The 24,701-nt window shown below is 38.9% G+C and overlaps 1 protein-coding gene across 2 annotated transcripts in view; it reads right to left on the bottom strand.

Moving 5' to 3' along the window:
- Nucleotides 1-24,118, bottom strand: part of LOC120780327 (mitochondrial import inner membrane translocase subunit Tim17-A) — a 78,614-nt gene extending 54,496 nt beyond the window's left edge. The window contains exons 1-2 of one of the 2 annotated variants that reach the window (XM_040112621.1): nucleotides 24,012-24,118; nucleotides 23,808-23,951 (exon numbers count right to left, since the gene is read on the bottom strand). In XM_040112621.1, the coding sequence (XP_039968555.1) occupies nucleotides 23,808-23,951 (144 nt within the window). In that variant the 5' untranslated portion in view covers nucleotides 24,012-24,118. The remainder of the gene's footprint in view (nucleotides 1-23,807; nucleotides 23,952-24,011) is intronic. The other variant, XM_040112620.1, reaches the window with a different exon arrangement.
- Between the last annotated feature and the right edge of the window lie 583 nt (nucleotides 24,119-24,701).

Genomic DNA, 24,701 nt, shown 5'->3' with positions numbered 1-24,701 from the left:
AGCAGATCTTCCAACAGCTAACAATGTATTAACTTCAACTTTTGCGGACGACACAGCTATAGTGAGCCGTAACAAATACCACATAATAGCATCAAGAATATTAGCCAAGCACTTAAGGTTTGTCGAAGAATGGCTAGACAACAATGAACAAAAGTGTAAGCATGTTACATTTTCGCTTAGACCAAATATGTGTCCGGCAGTAAAAATGAATAATATTCTAGTACCCCAAGCGAATGAAGTAACTTATCTTGGTATTCACCTAGATAGAAGACTTACGTGGAGAAAACATATATCTAGTAAAATAACTTGCATGAAGATAAGAGCAAATTTAAATTGGCTATTAAATAAAAACTCCAAACTTAGCCTAGACAACAAAGTGCTTTTATATAAAGCGGTCATAAAGCCGATTTGGATGTATGGCATTCAACCGTGGGGTACGACCTGTGCAACTAACATAGACATAATACAAAGGTTCCAATCAAAAATGCTTAGATCAATCACGTGTTCGCCATGGTACATGCGTAATGAAAATATCCATAAAGACCTCGGTATTTCTATGGTAAGGAAAGAAGTAGAAGACAGTAGAATTAAATATATATCTAAACTCCGTGATCACCCAAACCCTTTGGCTAATGCTTTGATACATTCCTGCAATCAAACACGCCTTAAAAGAAGAGATATGACCGCGTACTAAGGAGCAATGTATCACCAAAACAGCTCAATCACTTGCTTGAGCGTGTCTAGTTTTAAATAGATTTAAGATTTTATAACTTAATGTTAGGCTTTTAAAACAAAAAGCAGATTCAATAAATAAAAAGATATTGAAAAAAAAAAAAGAATTCTGTATGATGTTCGATTTGGCGGCTAACAGAGCCGATAGAATCAAATTAAGGAATTTGCCGTTGTCGCTGCTATTTAGCAGAATTGAGCACGTGCAGTAGCAAAAATTATTAGGTTTCTCAATCACCATGCCACGAAACTGTGTAATGGAACCCGACTGATTGTGACGCACCTATCAAATACAAGGGGCAGAATACTTGATTCTACGAATTCCTTTGAGTTCTAACGATTTCCCATTTCAGTTCAAACGTTTTTCGTTTCCAGTGAAAATTGCATGTGAGATGACAATCATCTAAAGGTAGTCGCATAGTGTGAGGCATAAATTTGGAAATTTTATGTTTTTCACACGTCCGTGGCGTGCTCACGAGTTGGAAAACCATCTTTTCTGTACACCGGAACAGGAACAGAAACCAAAAAATGTTGTTTATCAAGCTGCGTTACATTGAAAAACAAAAAAACAAAAATTAAATGATAAATTGAACTTTCTTTTCATTTCAAAACACTTAATTTCACGCAGGACAACGGCTGCGGGGTCAGCTAGTAAGTAATATTTACATAGGATATTATATAAATTTTTACTATGTTTTTTTAAGTAATTAGAATAAAAGCAGATTCGAATAAACTATATACAGTCTAAATTAAACGTTGACAACTTTCAACTAAAAATGTATCTACCTATACATCTAGGTATTTCAAAGAAATTTTAGTTCGTGTTGATAGAAACTTACCTATCATTATTTAGTATTATAGTGGCTACTATGACGTTCTCCCGCAATTCCTTCACCAGAAGTCTAGCAGCCCGTCCCGCTTGCAGTCTGTCGTGCTCAAAGTGTTCAGCACTTGACTCTTAAAAAAAAACGCAAGTTTCGGCCATTGGTTGACCGTGACAACGAAGATGCGAAAGAAGCGTGCGACACTTGTTATTATGAATGTATGTACATATGCACATATATGGCTCGCATTTGCTTTCGTAAACATACAGACAAATGTGCCAAAGAAATAATTAGGCTGTTCACGATAAGGTGGTTATCGGGTTATGTGGTTATGTGATTAAGTGAACAACAACAAAATGCGGTATGACAAAATAACCAAAGTTGACCAACCTAGGCCCTTGTTTACACATTATGTGGTTATTTGCTTATTTCCAGTGTTAGAAAGTCGTTGCAATTTTACTAAATGGCAGCACAAAAAATAAATAAAACTAAACGAATGGCATTTCCATTTAAATTTTCTTATTGGAAAATCTGCTATTAACAGCTGTTTTTTGTTTACAATCAGCACATTAAAACTAGAATAAAAAGCATCCAAAAGCATCAAAAATAATCAAAAATCCGCAAAAATCAACAAAAATCATCAAAGTAAGTAAAAAGATAAAGTACAAAACAAATATACATTTTTTGTCATTTATTTATACTATAATTTTAGTGTCTACAGAAATACGAAAGCGCCGGCGAGAAAAGGAGGTGAAAAAATGGACGGAAGCCGAAATCAAAGCCGTGTCCTATATGCAGGATCACCGAAACGCCGAGGTTAGTTTTCGACACATTAGTTATTTATGTATTTTGATTTAATTACATCTCCTTTAATTTCAGAAACCAACAGCGAAAATTTATTACAGTAAGTTGCTTGCAGTGATTCGCTATTTAAAAAGCCAAATGAAATCGGCAGAACACTGGCTAAATTCCACGGGCGCTGGAGTAGAGGATGGCGATGTGGAGCAGACTGTGATGGGTAGATTTTATATATATTTTAATATCAACTTTGGAATTAAATTGATTTGCTTTATTAAAGATAAAGTGCTTAAAAGTTGTCCGCATTACAAACAATTAGCGGACATTTTTGCTACGGAGAGGGAAGCTGAGGTGGTGGTAATGAGTTCCACTGAAATGGAACTCGACTCTATAGAAAATGTTGTGCATGATTTGGAAGAGCCCGAACCCGAAGCGCAGGAAGAAAATGACACATCTGTATTGGCATCTGGCTCATCTGCGGCCAGCCCGTTTGTAAACAAAATTAAGGCCAAACACCAAAACACTGCCATTGACAAACTGGCAACATTAGAAACTGAAAGAATGAACTTTCGGGAAAAACAGCTCCAATTTGAAATAGAAAAATTCAATTGGATGAAGCAAGTTGAAGCAAATAAACATGAAAATGAAAAGAAGAAGATCGAAAGCGATTTCCAACTCAAAAAAATGGAGTTGGAGCAGAATGAACGAATAAGGAAATTAGAAATTGAAATGAAGTATAAAAATAATAATATAAATAACCAATAAACAACTTCTTCTTACTTGTTATTAAAACAAAAATATGAATTTTTATTGAAAAATTAAATTGTATAGTGCTTGTCTTTTTAGTTCGCGGGTAGGTGCAACAATAGCATCTCCATCATATTGGCTTCCATGGGCTTCGACACTTTGCCTTTCAAAGTGTGAAGAATCTCGTCCTTCCAAGAGTATGTTGTGCAGCACACAGCAGACAAGTACCCATTTATTAAAAAATGTTTGACTCTCTCGGTCTTTTATTTTTACCCGCATTTGTTTCAAACTACAAAACTTTTCTTTAAGAATCCTGAAACAATTTTCGACTCTAACACGATACTGGCTGTGTATTTTGTTGAATTTAGCTTGTCTTTCAGAGTCTGCTAAAGAAGAATTGCTTCGGTATGGTTGTTAAATGTTTTGTCAACTTATACGCAGAATCACCTGCAATCCACTCTTCTCCACTAAATAAGCTAGTTGTGTTTCTTCCAGTATGAGATTTCCTAAACACTTTAGAATCGTGGTAGCTTCCGGGATTGCCCACTTCTGCATGTAATATGCGTAACTTATGGTCACATACGACTTGTAATTTGATAGAGTATATTCGTTGACGAGAAAAATACCCCTCATGATTTTTATTCGGCTTTTCGGCCAGTTTAATCTCGCTACCGTCAATGTAACCAATGCAATATGGTAATTCGCAGAATGTTTGGAAAACAAGTTCCCGACGCTCTGCCGGTCCAGGCCAATGATTGAATTGGGGTAGTTTATTCAAAATTGCTGAAAAAAACTCTTTTGGTGATATTGGTCAATGTACCTCCATCTCAAACACCAAAAGTTGTAGTGATTTTACGTACAGATGCACTTTCACCCGATGAACCTAATCGGAGCAATACGATTGCGAGTTGCAAATCTACAGGTATTTGTAAACTTGAATTAGTAAAGTTCATATCAAAAATAATTCTAGGAGATGAGCGAATTGGCATTTGCTGACGCGCAGCATTTGTAAAAATCTTCCATCGTCAAAGCAACACAGAACATTTTCTTGCCAATGAATAGATTTTGGAACATGTAGTTCGTCTCCCCGTTTACTACAGATGATTAAAGTTATGTCCTCTAGCAGTTCATCTAGTACTTCATCCATTGCATTATGACACTGTTCAGGGCGCAAGATGTCTGCAAATTTTATACAAAGAATTTTTTGAACTCTTAAAATTCAGATTATTTAATAAGCACATACCTTCAATAAAGTCCATTTCGTGAATAGCAGAACTTATTTTAAATTCGATTATTTTGCTTTTTAAACTTTGTTTAGGCATTTTATAAGTAGGAATTTCATTGAACTAAAATTGTAAACAATGAACAGCTATTTGTGTAAAAATAAGCAAATAACCATACAACATAGGGTGCTCACGGAGCACAGAGGTTATTTTTAATCTAATAATCACATAACCCGATAACCACCTTACCGTGAACAGCCTAAATATACATACATATGTACATATGCATATGTCATAGAAATTCTATTGGTACAAATATGGAAATGATAACGAAATAATGCGAATATGCATATTTCATGAAGGTCATCAATTTTCTTCTTCACTTTTTAAAAGTCGAAATAAATATAATTTATTTGAAATATTAATTTATTTAAAAATTAAAAAATTAAATTAAAGAAAAATAAAATTAAAATAACGTTTCCTAATTAATTAAAATTTTTACCATTTTCCAGAAAACAATGGTTCATATAATACAAAATAATCACGCATATGTGACTCAGAGAATGCTTTGTATATATTTCTTCAAAGCATTTCTCTTTATTTATTCTGTCATGAACTCAGTCGTTTTACATACATATATTTTTGCCACTGCACGTGCTCAATTCTGCTAAATAGCAGCGACAACGGCGAATTCCTTAATTTGATTCTATCGGCTCTGTTAGCCGCCAAATCGAACATCATACAGAATTCAATTTGCACCCTCTCTATACTTTACATTCTCTGGCCCGGCGCGCTTTTCAAACTGCATTGCAAACAACGGCCACGGCGCTATGGCGGTTTTGTTTACTGTTTGAATTTTTTAATTCGTAATATCTTTTGAATGGAAAGTCCAATTTAAATAATTTAAAAGCTATTTTATAGGTAGTTAAATGGTCTTGACCATAAAATAATTTATTTGGATAAGGATAAATATAAACACATAAATAGCATGGTTTGAATTTGGTTAGCATTTTCATTAATGTTTAAAATGAAAAAAGTTGTTGTAGTGACATAACTACAATAGTTGGACATATGCTACCGTGGAGTTTTTTGTAGACATTATGATGTTATTCAATATTGTTGTACATTATTTTGTTCTATCGCTAATAGTTTCGGCAGCGCATTCGACGAAAGACATTTTAAGACTCATTTTTCTACACCTTCGGTTACATTGTTCAAATTTTACCAAGGATCCCTATTTTTTTTTTCAAAATGAAATGTAGCCTATGTCAAATTGGAAGAATGTAGCATTCTATTGGTGAAAGAATTTTTTAAATCAGCCCAGTACTTTTCGAGCCTATTCATTACAAACATACAAACATACAAAAATAGGTACAAATCTTTTCTCTTTATAATATTAGTGTAGATAACTTTTGTTTTTATGAGTTGTTTTTTATTGTTTTTATTATTGTTTTTTTTTTTTTGTTTTTAAGAAATGAAATATTCAAATTTTGAACAAATGCTTATGATTTGAAATATAATTTTTGTATTTATGAGTTGTATTAAATCAGCCGTTCTTGAGTTATAAATGGTGTAACTAACAACAACTTTCTTTTAGATATATAGATGACAGCTAAAACAGGGTTGCAATTAACTTTTACGTGTCATTGCACGAAAATAAACATGGGTCTGACATATTTTACAGCCAATGCAAATAATTTTCAGCGTGTGTTTATTGTTGTTCCGTTGCATCAAGAGGAAAATTCTGCAAATACTGCAGGGTTTTGCAAGAGCTAGAGGATCTCTCTAGTGATTTTATATAATGCGGTCATAAAGCCGATTTGGATGTATGGCATTCAACTGTGGGGTACGACCTGCGCAACTAATATTGATATAATACAAATGTTTCAATCGAAAATGCTGGGAACAATCACGTGTTCACCATGCGTAATGAAAATATCCTTTTGGCCTATGCCTTGATAAATTCCTGCGATCACACATGCCTTAAAAGAAGAGATATACCTGCGTACTACGGAGCAACGTATAACCAAAACAGCTCATTCACTTGCTTGAGCATGTCTAGTTTTTAAATAGATGTAATATTTCATAACTTATTGTTACGCTTTAAAAAGAGCAGATCAAATACATAAAATAACATTGAAAACTAAAATGGCAAAAGTCACTTGGATTTCATAAAAAAAATTTAACACAAAATTAGTTAACCACTTATTTTATAGATTTATTTATTTATTTTTTGCATTTATCGTCCTTAACGACACAGCTTATTGTTTTAGATAATATAAAAATGTGTTATAAAAAAGACAGTGGAAGCAAATGTAACAGGATTTTTTCATTTCTATAATTTGACTTGGCAAGTAGCTGTTGTCCTACTATTTTCATATACACAGCAGTATTTATGTATGTGTTTATGATATCCCTATGTGCCTTTGATCGCAATTTCGGTTTATAAACTATCCCAATATGTGGTAATGAATATAGGGACCTGTTCAAGTATTACGTTACTACAATGAAGTGCTGGCTATTTGCCTTGCATTTTGGATGACATTGGAGGTAAGGTGGTCTAGGTGATGACGTTATTTCTAGTTATTACTTTTTTACATATAAGGCAACCTACAAATTGTTGCGAAATGCGGAGATTCCCAAAAACAATGTAAGTATATGTCTCAGTTTCACAATTATTGCTGCAGCAATTATTTGGACTACTTTTTCACATTCATTCTATCCAGTTCGTAGTTTACAAGAATCTCTGAGTGTCTATTCGGATCGCTGTTTCAGATGAATTTCAGTGTCTGCTTTGGATGGATAATAAGTTAGTGCCTTCATACCTTGGTATCAAATTCAGTTTCAGTATGTTAACCGTAAGTAATACGAGACGCTCCTCGACTTGAAAAATTTCAACCGTTGTCTAAAACTATGGATTGGTAAAAACAGTGGTTATTATGATAGCTGATGAACATCTGAGCTATCAAAAAGTCTGCAAACGATATGATTGCGTGCATAGCTTTCAGCTACCAATGCTCTTGGCAGAAGTGCGAAAGCTTCCAAAACCAAAATTGTATATTTGAAAAAGCAGATAAAGTTGAGTTTAGATTTAAGAAGATTTGCGTTCTCGCCTCGCACCCTAGAAATGTGAGTAACTCTTGTGTAAGACGCGGTAACCGTGTGGAGCCTCCGACATATTGGAGTTAAGGGTTCGCTGGAGTCTAATTACAAGATTATGATTTAAGGGCAAGCATCTGGAACGTTCGGTCTATAAATTAGGAAGGTACCGATGGCCAACTGGCTGATGACCTTGTAAAAGTAAAGGCTAATATCACCGTCATCCAAGAAAGCGATAGACGGGACAAGGACGGAGACATATCGTCACCTGAAATGCAAAATAACGTAGCATCAAAAAATTCAAAATTGAGTTTTTTACTAATTACGATTCACCACATCGTATTACATATGTGTCACAAATTTTAAGCTTCTGCGATCAAAAATACCCAAGCTATATTAAAAATTCAAAAAAACGTATCATCAAGTGCTTGATTTCGTTAAACAAAATAATATGACTCATGTATGGAAATATAACAAAGTGTTTGTTTTTTTTTATATCGAAGCTAGCCTTCATTTATTGTTTATGTTTATTTTTAGTGATTAAGTTCAATGTGCTTTAGTTAGTTTAGGCTACATGGTTGATCGAACGTGGTCTACTATATACATATAGTACATATACTAGTATGTAGTCCTTTGTGAGGTCATAGAAAAGAAGAACCCCTGTGTTGGAACTTATAAATTAACAAAACGCTTCCCGCTAGTTCGGTGGGATGCCTGAAGGTATGCGCCCCCAAGTGATTAAGTCTTGACAGCCAAAAAGGGAGTGTTGAGTTGTTTCCACCTAATATTTTTCAATACAGCTTCTGCAGAAGGCGTTTGGTAGGACAATGGCGTGTTACAAGCCTCTAAAGTAGGGAAAGGCTGCCTTACTGAGGGCAAAGAGATCACTAGATCTCATGCGGACGATCTTGGGACAAAATACTTTTTCGACAGTGTGTGTAAAAGTTGTGGCCCAGCAGTAATAGAATAGGATACGGGAGAACAGATCCGCTCCCATTCTACCGATAGCGGTTCTAGGGTCTCCTTGCTAGCTCATGTTTTCTGCGATTCCGCTGTGGTCTTTGACTCATATCATTCTTATGACAAAGACACTCGATGCTATTGATAGCGAGGTTAGGTCTTCGATCAACTCTGAATTCTCCCATTGTTAATGAGAATTTTAATCACCGCTCTGCTATCTGAGTCGATGGTCACTCCTCTGAAGGAGGCTGCACTCCGGAGTAGTAAATGTACTGCTACCTTAATGGCTCCAATCTCGGCCTGGAAGACACTGCAATACTTAGGAAGTTGGAGAAACTGGTGTTGAAAGAGAGCTCCTGACAGTAGACCCCTCCACCTTTGACCCATCCGTGAAGAAGCTCACTGTCCCTTTTCTCCAACGGCTTCTTCCCACCCATAACTCCCTCGGTGTATGGGTACAGACGGAGCCGCCAGAGTTCGGTTTAGCGACTCCATGATCCAAGTGATCAGACCCGCAGCAGCCTGTTCTTACTTTTATGATAATATACCTTTTGAATAATTAGTTATTTAATAAATAATAATTAAACATTATCCTCATTTTTTAGCTTGAAATATTTAAATTTTTTCTAGTACTTCTGTACATATTAATAATAAAAATAACATGAAATATGAAAAACTTGCAACAGTTTTTATTTAAAATTAAAAAAAAAAAGTATTAATATTCAAATTTTTAATTTTTATACAAATTTAGATTGATCATACGTTATTTTGCTTCAGAGATTAAAATTCAAAATAACGTAAGACACCTACTATAAAATTTGCTTAATTTTTTCTTTATGTTTTTTCTAAAATATACTTATACATAGTTTCATGTTAATTCAGATTTGAAAATTTTGTTTCAATATCTCAAGTGGTTTTCTTTTTATACGGTTTTTTGCTTCTCCTGTAAACTTACGAAAAGTGATGTTACGTTATGGAGGATGGAGTCGCCATTCACTGGGGAGTGGCCAGAAACGATTCTTTTACACATGACTCAAGCAGCTCACTACTTCCGGTCTTTGACCAAGTATCCTCTGGGTAGCCTAAGAACATCCGTTCGAAGGCGAGCTAAAGTGAGAAGGCGAAACATTCCCTACAAGGGTTGTGCGCTGGGTTTGGGACCCGCCACGTAAAAAACACCACCAGTGAAGAGCTACAACCAGCCTCGGATGAGAGACCCCCCTTTTGATGACGACCATGGCAAACGAAATAAGGACTACGAATTGAGGGCATGCACCTGGAATGTCCGGTCCCTTAATTGGGAAGGTGCCGCTGCCCAGCTGGTTGATGTCCTCGTAAAGGCAAAGGCTGACATCACCGCCGTCCAAGAAATGCGATGGACGGGACAAGGACAGAGACGAGTAGGTCCTTGTGACATTTACTACAGTGGCCATATAAAGGAGCGCAAGTTTGGTGTAGGATTCGTGGTGGGAGAGAGACTCCGTCGCCGAGTACTATCATTCACTGCGGTGAATGAACGTCTAGCCACAATCCGCATCAAAGCGAGGTTCTTCAACATATCGCTGATTTGCGCCCACGCCCCGACGGAAGAGAAGGACGATGTCACCAAAGATGCCTTTTATGAGTACTTGGAGCACACCTATGAAGGCTGCCCCGCCACGATGTCAAAATCGTGCTTGGCGACTTTAACGCAGGGTGGGCAAAGAAGGTGTCTTTGGCACTACGGTCGGTAAATTCGGCCTCCACGACGAAACATCCCCTAATGGGTTGAGGCTGATTGACTTCGCCGGGGACCGAAATATGGTTATCTGTAGTACTAGATTCCAGCATAAGAAGATTCATCAAGCTACCTGGCTGTCTCCGGATCGAAAAACTACCAACCAGATCGATCATGTTGTGATAGACGGAAGACACGTCTCCAGTGTTTTAGATGTGCGTGCGCTCCGAGGTCCTAACATCGACTCGGACCACTATCTTGTTGCAGCTAAGATTCGCACCCGCCTCTGTGCAGCAAAAAACGCGCGCCACCAAACACAAGGAAGGTTTGACGTCGAGAAGCTGCAATCACAACAGACAGCCGAACGATTTTCTACTCGGCTTGCACTCCTGCTCTCTGAGAGCACTCGTCAACAACTCGGTATAAGGGAACTGTGGGACGGCATTTCAAACTCCTTACGTACAGCTGCAACCGAAACCATTGGTTTTCGGAAAGTGCAAAATAACAGCTGGTACGACGAGGAGTGCCGTGTCGCAGCGGAGAGAAAACAGGCTGCCTACCTCGCAACGTTACGATCGACCACTACACGTGCGGGATGGGATAGATACCGAGAGTTGAAGAGGGAAGCGATACGCATTTGTAGACAGAAGAAGAAAGAGGCTGAAATGCGTGAGTACGAAGAGCTTGATAAGCTGGCCGACAGGGGTAATGCTCGAAAATTCTACGAAAAAATGCGGCGGCTTACGGAAGGTTTCAAGACCGGAGCGTATTCCTGTAGAACCCCCAAAGGTGATCTAGTCACTGATGCCCAGAGCATACTTAAATTATGGAGGGAACACTTCTCCAACCTGCTGAATGGCAGTGAACGCACAACACCAGGAGAAGGAGAACCCGATTCCCCAATCGATGACGATGGAGCAGACGTTCCATTACCCGACCATGAAGAAGTTCGAATAGCAATTGCGCGCCTGAAGAACAACAAAGCGGCAGGGGCCGACGGATTGCCGGCCGAGCTATTCAAACACGGCGGCGAAGAACTGATAAGGTGCATGCATCAGCTTCTTTGTAAAATATGGTCGGACGAAAGCATGCCCAACGATTGGAATTTAAGTGTGCTATGCCCAATCCATAAAAAAGGAGACCCCACAATCTGCGCCAACTACCGTGGGATTAGCCTCCTCAACATCGCATATAAGGTTCTATCGAGCGTATTGTGTGAAAGATTAAAGCCCACCGTCAACAAACTGATTGGACCTTATTAGTGTGGCTTTTGACCTGGCAAATCAACAACCGACCAGATATTCATCATGCGCCAAATCTTGGAAAAGACCCGTGAAAGGAGAATCGACACACACCACCTCTTCGTCGATTGCAAAGCTGCTTTCGACAGCACGAAAAGGAGCTGCCTTTATGCCGCGATGTCTGAATTTGGTATCCCCGCAAAACTAATACGGCTGTGTAAACTGACGTTGAGTAACACCAAAAGATCCGTCAGGATCGGGAAGGACCTCTCCGAGCCGTTCGATACCAAACGAGGTTTCAGACAAGGCGATTCTCTATCGTGCGACTTTTTCAACCTGCTTTTGGAGAAAATAGTTCGAGCCGCAGAACTAAATAGAGAAGGTACCATCTTCTATAAGAGTGTACAGCTGTTGGCGTATGCCGATGATATTGATATCATCGGCCTCAACACCCGCGCCGTTAGTTCTGCTTTCTCCAGGCTGGACAAGGAAGCACAGAAAATGGGTCTGGCAGTGACCGAGGGCAAGACGAAATATCTCCTGTCATCAAACAAACAGTCGTCGCATTCGCGACTTGGCTCTCACGTCACTGTTGACAGTCATAACTTTGAAGTCGTAGATAATTTCGTCTATCTTGGAACCAGCGTAAACACCACCAACAATGTCAGTCTAGAAATCCAACGCAGGATAACTCTTGCCAACAGGTGCTACTTCGGACTGAGTAGGCAATTGAGAAGCAAAGTCCTCTCTCGACAAACAAAACCAAACTCTATAAGTCACTCATAATTCCCGTCCTGCTGTATGGTGCAGAGTCTTGGACGATGTCAACAACGGATGAGTCGACGTTGCGAGTTTTCGAGAGAAAAGTTCTGCGAAAGATTTATGGTCCTTTGCGCGTTAGCCACGGCGAATACCGCATTCGATGGAACGATGAGCTGTACGAGATATACGACAACATCGACATAGTTCAGCGAATTAAAAGACAGCGGCTACGCTGGCTAGGTCATGTTGTCCGGATGGACGAAAACACTCAAGCTCTGAAAATATTCGACGCAGTACCCGCCGGGGGAAGCAGAGGAAGAGGAAGACCTCCACTCCGTTGGAAGGACCAAGTGGAGAAGGACCTGGCTCCGCTTGGAATATCCAATTGGCGCCACGTAGCGAAAAGAAGAAACGACTGGCGCGCTGTTGTTAACTCGGCTATAATCGCTTAAGCGATTTCTACGCCAATTAAGAAGAAGAAGATGTTACGTTATTTTGCATTTCAGGTGACTATATCAGCGCAAATTCGGCGTGGGATTTGTGGTGGGAGAAAAACCAAGTCCTGGCATTCACTCCGATGGATGAGCGTCTAGTAACAATCCGCATCAGAGCAATATTTTTCAACATAACACTAATTTGCGCCCACGCCCCAATGAAAGAGAAGGACGATATGACCAAAGATGCCTTTTATGAGCATCCTGCTATCTGAGAGCACTCATCAGCAACTCGCTATAAGAAAACTGTGGGACGGCATTTCGAGCTCCTAACATACAGCTGCAAGCGAAACCATTAGTTTTTTTAAAGGTGATGTTCAGAGCATACTGAAGTTATGTAGGGAATACTTTACCATTGCCCCTCATCATCAGGTTCGAATAGCAATTACCCACCAGAAGAACAACAAAGCGGCAGGGACCGATGGATTACCGGCTGAGCCATTCAAATGCAGCGGCGAAGAACTGATAATGTGCATGCTCAGCTTGTTTTGCAAGATATAGTTGGACGTAAGCATATCTGGCGACTAAACCTAAGTGTGCCCAGCCTAATCCTTAATATTAGGTATAAGGCTTTATCGAATCGTAGTGTGTGAAAATGTGAAGCCCACCTCTCCGAAATCAGATCTTGGCCTCAGCACCTCTGCCTGGAGACCGGATGGAGACTAAACCTCTGCATCGACGACAAATCGTACAAGTGCGTTCGGAGACCAAGCTTCCGTCTGACCTACAGGTTCAACTTGGTAGTCTTGAGGCCTTACAATCCTAAAACGGGCACCGAGAGCGGAGAGAGAAGATGCTGGTGGATGAGATTGCCACTCAACAGTTAGCACATCAGAGCAGGCTTCGACGCTGGAAGTCCCTGACACGAGCACGTGCGATCAAGGAGGAGAGCTACGGCGGGGGCGACGGCGGAAAGGAGGACCAGCCATTAGTGAATAAAAGATGCGACGGGACGTTTGCGACCAGTGGCTACCAATAGACGAACACAAGCCATCTCAGATAGATTGGGTGATCGCAAGGTAATTGTTTTCTGCGGTCTCGATCAAGTGCTATCAATTATATTTGAACATTTCTGACCTTAATAAGTGAAAAAAGGTATTTTATCTATAAATTTTTAGTTAAGCATTAAAAATAAAATGTTTGCCCTCAATACAGTTAACAATATGTCCAAAATTTCAAAGATTCGTAAATGGCAAGCAATTTCTTTGGAAGTAAAATTAAAATTCTTGAACTGCCTGGCAAGAGGTTCAACATCTGCGGGAAAGGATTTTGGCTTAAACGAAGCTACTATCAAGACCATTAAGAAACATAGATTTCTTTTGTTTTTTGCTGCTCTACCAATTTTTTACCTGTATGAATTACGGATTTTAAATTTTAATGATCAATAAAATGCCATATGAACATACAATTTGTATGCATATGCGAAATTTTATAGTTTTCAACATTTTTAACACGGGTTTTCAAAGTAAATATAGTTCATCTTACACGATTTTCATATGACATGGAACGTATCCCCCATTTTATTATAGGAAACGCCTCTTTTTTACACGGTTTTTTTTTTACACGAATTTCTGAGGAACGTATCTACCGGGTAAAAAAAGAGTTGGGTGTGTACTCCACGATATCCACCTATGGTCAAAATAATAAGTACATTCCTTTAGGCTGCAGTCATGATTGAATTTTGAATCTTTGGTGAAGTACACGAATGCAACTATGGGATGATTTTATTAAATTCGATATGGTAGTAATTTTTATTGTGAAAAGAAAATGCTGAATAAACTCTTTGTAGTGGGCGTGGCAATTAATTGTTGATGTTCGTTTTCTAAGTGCTCAAAATAATAAGTACATTGTTAATTATTTTCAGATTTTCATCAAATCGAGTGATTTATTTTAATGGTTTGCTCTTTAGGTTGTATAGCTCCATGTTTTAGACTCATTAAAAATTAAAAAAATGTATATATGGATAAAAAAAAGCATTGCAGGGCGGAGGAAAAGGACATCGTCTTAATCCTCATAAAAGAGGGCCAAAGTCTCTTCAAGGATAATATTAGCCGATATTGGTAGCATAATATCTTCCCGAATGGCCCGAAGAATACTATATCGAGCTAATTTACCTGCCCGGATAGCCAGAAAATACTATTATTGCAAAAAAAAAATTACAGATAAGATTACAATTCGCGAAAAAGCATGCAAATTGGTCCGGCCCAAGTGGTCAGAAAAAGTGGGCGCAATATCTTGTGGAACGACTAAACAAAAATTAATTTTTTCGGAAATGATGCCTGACGGAATGATCGTCGGACGAAAGGTAACAAATTGCATTCACAGTCTACAAAAAAGACAGTTAAACACGATGGCGGCAACATAATAGTCTGGGGCTGCTTTTCGTGGTATGGTGTAGGGCCAATATATCGTATATCAGGCACCAGGAATAGGTTTCAATATAAAGATATCTGCCATATACTGAGGAACGTATGCCACTAATATGGAAATTTCAGCAGGATAATGATCCTAATCATACTTCGAAGTTGGTAAAAGATCGGTTCCAGGACAATGGTGTGAGTTCTCTTATATGACTATCTCCCGACTTGAATCCAATTGAAAACCTTTGGGGAAGCTAAAGCAACGGATTGGGATGCAATCGTTCCAAATTAAGGATCAGTTAGGGAGTTTTGTTGAAAAAACCTGGTATGAGATTCTAATTGACACGTGCCGCAAACGTTTCTCCAGTTTTCCAAAACGAATCTCAAAAGAAATTGAAAATAATGGCGGATATACTAGATACTGATGAAAGAAGTAAATAAAAGTCAAATACATAGAAGACAGAAAACTTAAACTAATATATTTTTTCATTCACAGATACCTGATGTACTTATTATTTTGTCCAGCCATTTTTTTAGTCTTTTTATTATTTGCTAGAAATTTAAGTTTCTATTTCAACTATTATTACAAATATCTTTATTTTTATTATTTAAGTCATATATGAAATGAAATATATTATTTCACTTTAAACACGAATAAAAGAAAATTTATTAGTCATTGAACGCTACACGGGCGTATGTACTTATTATTTTGACCATGTGTGGACCTCATGATGCGTGAAAAAAGTTGTTGTAAAATACAAAATTCTATGAAAAAAAATGTTCAAAAAACAGGCCAGATTACCTTACTGACCCCTTAAGAGACAACAGTTACGCTGGCTATACCATGTCGTCTGACTGGCGCGCTATTGTTAACTCGGCTATAACCGCGTGGCGGTGTTTACGTCAGTAAAGAAGAAAAAATAACGGTAACACTTGAATATTAGGAAGGATCAGGTGTAGATGAGTTTAATGCCAAAAACAAAAAAAACAAGCCTCCTAGCTACAATATACCCATGTAGTGATCTAGTCGGCACGATTACGATTCTCTTGGCGCCACGATGTGAAGCGCCTCAGACTTATAGTTTTTGACATATGTATTTGTATTTAAAGTCCAACAATGCATATAAGAAATTCAGACTCCTAGTTTGTTTGATTACATTCATGAAAAATACCAATGTTGACACATATTATATTGTGAAAAAATAATCAAGAATTTTTCTGTTAACTATATAAATAATTCCAAGGGATTTTGGTTCATTCGTATATATGGTAAATCACATATTATTTAATAATATATTATTTCTTTTTACACTGGCGTCCTTTGGCCGGGCTTCAAAAATAACCCTGATCGGTCCAACACCAGAGTGTTCGGCCGCGCTTCAAAAAGATAATTCTGGTCGATCCATCAGCGATATGTTCATAATTATTTTGTGTCGAATTTCTTTTCGTACTGGCGGCTTTCGTCTGCGTTTCAAAAATATAATCCTGGTCGCTTCAACACCGGGATGTTCACAGTTCTTTTGTGTCTAACTTCTTTCTGCACCGTCGAGCTTCGGCCGCGCTTCAAACGAAAACTCTGGTCGGCCCAACACCGGGATGTTCATAATTCTTTTGTGTCGAACTTTCTTCTGCACTGGAGGCCTTCGTCCGCGTTCAAAAAAATAATAAAGATGATATACAACCAACTTTTTGATTATTTTTTCACAACACAAAATGTGGCAACATTGGTATTTATCATAAATGTAAACACAAAATTCTTTTGAAACTGTAGGTGCGCAGAATAGCTTTTAAAGTATATTTATTTTCTTAAAAAATACACAATAAATGCAAGTTTTAGATAATGTGTACAGTGTAATTAAAAATATATTCATTGAAAAATGTGTGCAATTTGAGCTAAACATATTTCACAGCGTGTATACATTTACAAATATGTATATACAATATATCTCGAAAACTATAAGTCTGAGGCGGGTATAGCTGCGTACATATTTTTGTTCCGAATGTCTTCTGCTATCCACCCGTACCATCAAAACGCGGTGCAAAAAATCGTACCCAACCCCAACATTACCAGAATTTACCCGATTTGTGTCTGAGCAAACGCTGTTATTTCGATGATCTAACCTTGTTTGAATAAGTAAATAATAAATGAATTTTGTTATCTTAAGAGCAAATTATAGCAACTGGGCTGCTCTATATCCTCCTCATCCGTGCTGGCATTGATTCCAACCCGGTCTGGATGGATTTTTATGCAAAAAGGCTTCACCCAAATTCCACTTCGGTAACTAATGAATTGGGTGGAGACATCTTAAATCCTCTTCAGACCTTAAAACACATAGTTATATGATCCCATGCTGCCAATTCACAATAGCGACATTAGCCCCTAAGGCTGTGAAATTGGCATCTTGTACTCACACTGCATCGCCACTCTACGCCGCAAGACTAGCAAAGCGACTACTGCTACTACGGCTCTTTAATTCTTGCTGGAATAATCAATGAATTCACCACAAATCTTCCAGCCGAAACAGCCTTACATCAGGACAATCACTCTGATCCGCACTTAAGAGATTTGAATTTCGTGATTCGGTAACTGGTAGATCAGCATACCCGATAGGTAGAAATTCGAACGGGTAGTCCCACTACATAAATATGGGAATCTTGCTAATTTAGGAGAGGCGCTTCGTTCGATAAATTCCCTTTTCCAAGTAGCGAAGACACTTGAGGCCTTGCGTAAAGTGCGCGACAAAGCCACAGCATTTAGGGTCATAAACGCCTCGAGGTTTTAAAAGAAACCCTTGTACGGTTGGACTTGTCATTTGATACTCAATCAGACAACGCTATTTAAAGATATTGAACACTCCACGCTCAGTGCTGAATAGAAGTTTGCATATAAAGACCACAAAATAAGGTATGTAATTTAAATATTATATCATAATCAACATGGAAATTATAATATCCAATATTTTATACACTAAGTAGTTTTAAATCGTAATTAAAGTGTATTAAATTTACTTATTTACATAATAACAAAAAAGTTACTTATATGCAACCAAATATTCTATCAATGAACAAAAAATAAATAAGGTGGGAAAGATGAAACTGTTAATAAAAGAAAACAAATAGATAAGGTATTAAATCCTTTGCGAATGGTAGGCACTTTGCGTGGTGCAGGGGCTTAAGTCGCAAGGCAATCCCCAACCGGTGTGGGTGGTGTTGAATGGCACTACCCAGGCAGGATGTCGAGTGCCGCATGCGTGCGGCATCCAAGAGCTACCACCTCCTAATCCAGAGTGTTATGCGACTCCCGTGCTCATTGGATGATTTGCAGCCAGGAGGCAAATTCGGCTGTATTCTAACGGAGCCTTCCCAACACCGGGCCGATTTGGGAAGTAACGGTGGCCTTACCGCGTCATGGGGCTCTGGCACGGCGGACCTTTGAGTTCCCCTTAAAACACATAGACCCGATAACTCACCTCGTTGAGCTAAGGGTCGTACGAAAAAGATAGAAAACAAAAGCTTAAACAACACCGGAATTAGGCAAAGACCAGGCGAGAAGAACTCCTGAGCAAGCCGAAAGGTTGGCGGACAACAGTGCCTCCCCGGCCCCGAAGGTGCGTAAACCGCGTAATACCGCATCCGGCAACAAGAGAAGCAGCGGTTTTCGGAGAGGCGGACCAGTCATCATAAATCCAATCGAGAGAATTGGGAGCGTAAAGACGGCGCCTTCGGCAGCCAAACGCAAAAGTAACTAGATAACGCCACTGGAGCCACCAAACTCCAACGGGGCAACTATGTACAGGTAGTTGGAGGCCAACTCTCCGCACAGCGCAGATATGCGGATGCATTAAAAGGCATACGGATGGCTTTACTGCCTCTGAATTACCCGGCGGAGACTCTGGGAGCAGAGAAGCTTACTGCTCTGCAAGATCTCCTCATGGAAGAGGTGTACAGGGGATGTAAGGACCCGGTAGCCTTCCATGGGGTATACTTCAAGGGCGGGTTCATGCAGGTCGACGGCAAGGATGAAGCAACCGTCAACTGGCTGCGGGAGATCGCTCCTAAGCTAGTGGGCTGGGAAGGCCCCATTTGTGAAGAGAGGGGAGGATTTTCCGATCATGCACTATATGACGGTACTCCTCCTAAGGTGTGAGGGAAAACCCTACGAGTTTGCTCTGGGACTCGTCAGGAACCAAAATAGAGGGATCAATACCTCGGCTTGGCGAGTGGTCAGCAACAAAATGAAGGGTTCCGGATGGAGGTTGAACTTGTGTGTGGACGACGAGTCCTACAAATTCATTAGTAAGGAGGGCTTCCGTCTGAACTATCGGTTTAGCACGGTAGTTATGAGGCCCTACTAGCCGAAAAAGAGGGCGAGAAGATGCAGGTTGTCCGAACAGGTTGCAACTGCGGAAGCCACAGTGGAAGTCCTAGCGATGGAGCCGACCATGGAAGAGGGGGTGCTACCCTCTACGCAAGAGCTTCTTGAGGGACTTCAAGACCTAGATGGTAATGCCAGGGACGGTGCAGGTGAGGACCAGTTCCTCATTGAACCGATCCTATAGTACAGAGGAGAGGTGAGGGGCCTCAAATTGGACTGCAATAAGGTAATTTGGGATCTCTCCTGTGGGAGACCCCGAGCTTGTTTAGTAGTTAGGGGAAATATATAGCACCTGGTTGCTGTGCAGGTCAGAGACAAGGAAGGTGCGAACTTCGTCCTGGCAGCGGCCTATTTTCCAGAAGTAACGAACTCATGTCGGGGGTGGTATCACAGTGGAGGGTGTCGTCAGAACCTTCACTGTCAGACGACAGGATCTTGAGATTCTTGCTAGGGGTGGAGGTATTGCAAATCTCCCCCAAACGTATTCCCAAAAACACAAATTGGACCACATATCGGGATACGTTAGAGCGTAATCTAAAAGAGGATGGGAAGTTAGTCATAGGTACAACGGCCTTGGGACTGGAGAACAGGCTATCTGCTCTAAATGAGGCCATCACAAACGCGTATCACTGCAGCTGTCCCCTAAAGACCACCAAAGGACGCGACTGCCCCTGGTGGTCAAGGAAACTCTCGGAACTCAGATCAAAAGTACGTAAGCTTTTCAACAAAGCCAAGCGTACTGGGAACTGGGAGAAGTACAGAAGCAACCTAACTGCTTATAATGAGATTATGTTTGCAAAGCAGGAGAATTTTAGAAATTTCTGTAAAAACGTCCGTTCAATACCAGAAGCAGCTAGACTGCACAAAGCTCTGGCTAAGGGGAAGACTAACACAGATCTAACGATAAAGAAAGGAGATGGTACTTATACGACCAATGCAGAGGAGAGAGCTAAGGCACTTTTGCGAGCGCATTTCTCGGAGACAATTGAAGAGGACCAGTGTCTACCTGTCGTAGATCGTAAGCCGGCTCCTACCTGGCTTCAGAAACCTAACACTCGGAGGCAGAGAGTTAGAGATGACCAATATGGTCAAATACCTGGGTCTCACGCTGGATTCCACGTTACAATGGAAGCAGCATGTTGACCTGACCATCGTCAAAGCCACAAAGGCACTGATGGTGTGCAATCGGCTGGCTGATAAATCCTAGGGGTGTAAACAAAAGATTATCAAATGGTTATACACCATGGTAGTGCGACCCATTATCACTTATGGAGCGGTGGCTTGGGCTCCGAAAGCATTGCAGTCGTCGGAAGGACTAAAACTATCGAAGCTGCAAAGACACGCCCGCGTCTGTATGTCGGGAGTTATGCGCACGTTCATTCCCGGCTATACCTCTGTGACCTGGCACCCAAATAATGTGCACTTGGTGCACCTTTTATAGCAAAGCTGCTCCGTAGAGAGAGGCATTGGCAACAACTCTCAGGCATGCGCCATGCAAAGTAGCTAATAAATGGTTACAACCTCAGAAGGTTTAAATATGTAATCAATCTCCCAAGGAAAAAACTCAGGCTACTGGTCGCCTTCTACACTGGCCATTGCAAGCTCAAGAAGCACTTAATAAACATGGGCTTAGCTTCTTGTGCAAATTGCCGGTTCTGCGACTTTGAGCCTGAAACTCCAGAACACCTGCTAATGGACTGCACAGCAGTCTGTAGACGCAGGACTAAAGCCCTTGGATCCATGTTTCCAAATAAGGAACACATCGCCTCCATAGCACCTAGCTGTATATTAGAACTCATCAATTTACTGGGGCTAGTTGAGACGTTGTGAGTTCAGAGAGGACCCAATACACCCTAGGTCGCGGTGCAATTCTTATTTATTTATCTTATCTTAAGGTATTAAATAGAGCGTTCTATCCTCCATAGATTATTCCATTATTTTTATTTTTCGAACTACTTTCTGTATTCGGCTGGCAAATCGGGAAAACTTTAAAATACATAAATTACACATTTATCAAATGATTAAAAATTAATAAAAAATAGGATTATACCCCAAATACATAAATCATTGCCCCTTTTCTTGATACATCATGATTTTTTATCGGGCAGGCCGCCAACGCAAAAAGGAATTTTACTTAAAAAAAACCTGACACACTCCGGTGTTGGATCGGCCAGGGTTATTTTTTTTTTTAAGCGTGGCCGAAGAAGTGGGACCCGAATGGACTAATGTTTACCCTGGTGTGGGATCGGCCAGGGTTTTGAAAGCGCGGCCGAAAGCTGATAATGCACAAAGGAAATCTAAAAGTTATGTTAAATAGGGTATATCACCCTCTTTAAACTACATTTTCTATAACGGATATTGTTACAACTAAACAATGTACCGTTTCTTTTTCCCCGTTTTGTAATAATTTTCATATTCTTTTCATAATGTGTATTTTCAAAAATGAGTGCAAATTCATCAGGTAAGTAATATAAGTTTTAAATTGATAACAATATAACTTAAGGCATTTAAATGGATTGTGTCGGAGCATCAACCAGCCGAGGTGTCGTAAAGCGAACCAATGTGCTTAAAGCGTCGGAAGTGAAATCAATGTGGAATATTGTAAAAATAATCAAAACATTTGATAGTAACGAAAAATGCATTTCCTTTGCGGAAGAGCAAGGATTGATTTTAAAATCTAAAATGTGTCGTACGCATAAAGTGACAAAGACGCTGTCATTAAATAAAATTCCACTTTCGCAAGTATTTCATTTAATTTATGCGTATGCATCCCTTTGGTCGCATGCGGAAGTGAGGAAGAACAGTTTTATCAGGAAAACAGATTGGTATAATTACTGCCGCGAAGCCATAGTATTATGCCAGGTTGATCATCAGGTAGCGGTAGGTAAAATTGGTGGCCCTGGTACGAGTAAAACTGTTCAAATAGATGAGAGCAAATTTGGAAAGAGGAAATACAACAAAGGTAATAATAAAAAGATAATTTTTTTTTTAAGGCTGTAGGTATGTCCCGGCAATGTGAGGTCTGCTGCTCATACCTTTAATAGAGAAGCACTTTGCAACAGGTAGTATTATATGGACTGATTGTTGGAAGGTATACGACTGTCGGTCCAGTCGCGGGTATGAGCACCGACGGGTTAATCACAGCGACCCCGATAATCCGTTCGTCACAGAGGACGGGACCCACACTCAACGCATCGAGTCCCAGTGGCGCGAAATTAAACGGTTTTCTAATAAAGACAATTATAATAATTGTGAAGATTTTTTCAATTTAATTTTTGATTATATTTGGAGGAAAAATATTGCAAATAATCATTATGATCCTTTTATTAAATTATTAGATGCAATTAAACATACTTATAAGCCTTAAAACTTTTTTTATTACGAGTACAATGGAAAATTTTTTTCAGATGGTATTTGTTTCCCGCGTTTGAGTTTTTTTATTCATTTTTATTCGTTTGATAAATGTGTATTTATGGCAACACTTATTATCTGTCAACACGGAATACTTTTGTTATTGTGCATGTAATGAAATTTGTGTAAAATATAAAATGCTTATTTTAAGCAAATATCTAAATAATTACTGAAAAATAAATATGTACATAGAAACATTGTAGTGAAGTGTAAGTGTATAAGGGCATAATATGAAAGAAATAATTACTAGAAATCGAGAAATTACACGATAAAATTTGCAAAATTTTCATTTTTAAATGCAAATATCTTGAAAACTATAAGTTTGCGGCGGCAATAATTATATATGTATGTATATTAATAATCTGCAGCATCAGCCCTATCCAACCATACCACTTTTAACCCTGAAATCGTGGGATGGTATACTAAAGATTCCCCTCGTCAATAATCGTGTGTGTCAATCCACAAAACCTTGAAAGGGAGTTGAACTACTTCAACAAAAACAATAGTCTTACGCAAGTATGTCATATATCGCTCATTTGCTGCAAGACCGGCATAAGTCAAAAAAATCGATTTGCCAGAAAACGCGTTAAAAGTTTTCAACTGACTCCAACCTTACACGGAAGACAGGAATCATATTCTCTTCTCAAGCGGAGCATATAAGAGGTATTCATATGAATTTTTCACTCAACATGAAGTATGATATAACGAACAATTCTGCATCCTTAACTCAAAAATCACGTTTTTTGAGTTATGACGACGTTGCAGCAAATGAGCGATATGTACATATACTTCAGCAGGTTAAAACCGTGCACAATCTTACTATCTTTATTATTAAAATATAAAGCCCCACATGGCAACTACTTGTTTATTATGCTATAATGTATGTATGTGTTTATTACTTCATCTTCAGCTATAGTGTATAATATTAACACCAATAGTGGTATCCCAATCAAAAATAAAATTGTTCGGCGTTGCCGAGAACATTCCATTTAGTTTCCCCTTAACAGAGTTGAAAATCACTAGAACAACCCGATAATGTACCAATAATAATTTCATAATTTATTTACCATGCGCTTATTGAATCCAGATGGAGCATTTCGAAAACCCTTTATTGCTTGAAATATGCCACCTCCTATGCAACCCATTGCGAAAGCTCCTCCACAATCATCAACAATTCTGAAGGGACATGGTTCTCTAGCATATTCCTCCATCTGGAAGAAATTTTTTGTTCAATTATTTACCACATTCATATGTTTCTCAACAATACTCACAATATATCATATGTATCAGTGACAACACTACTGGGAATCTAATCTACTATAAAATGAACCAATAAATAGCATTTCGACAGGCAATTTTAGATTGCTAAAAATATGTATTGCTAGCAATATGCTAAGCGAGACAGCACATTACTAACGGGGCATCTCGACAGGATAGAATTTATAGAATACTACCTGTATTGCCGTGCCTGTTGCCTGTGGAGACTCCACATTGCTCATTGCTTTCTAGATATAGAATACTAACTAGTTTGCCATATATCGTAAGCTATAAGCAGAGAACGTTTATAATAGAGAAGGTTCATGGCTCGAAGAATGTAAAAATATTTTTGGATAACTCGGTCGAGATGGAAGAGTTTCACCACTGCCAGCTCTGCAGCAGAAATTTTAACATTTTGCTTGAACAGAGTTGAGCGTGGAATAAAAATTATGCTCAAAACTATACATTGCTCTAACAGACGTATGTTCGCTCTTTTGCTTATATTTTTATACGTTTATATGCAAACATGTGTTTTCGTATGAATTCTTTTTCTTTTCTTTTCTTTTCTTTTCTTTTTTTTTCAGAGCAATATTCGTAGTTAAGTAAAAATAAAACCTATTTTTTAATTATTTTTTGTATTAGATATATTCATACTTACATATTTATATAACAAACTAGAAAACCTGGCGAACTCCGTTTCGTCA

The sequence above is a fragment of the Bactrocera tryoni genome, unplaced genomic scaffold (genome assembly GCF_016617805.1).
Source record: "Bactrocera tryoni isolate S06 unplaced genomic scaffold, CSIRO_BtryS06_freeze2 scaffold_25, whole genome shotgun sequence".
Lineage (NCBI taxonomy): Eukaryota > Metazoa > Arthropoda > Insecta > Diptera > Tephritidae > Bactrocera > Bactrocera tryoni.
This window is presented reverse-complemented; position numbering and strand designations above follow the sequence as displayed.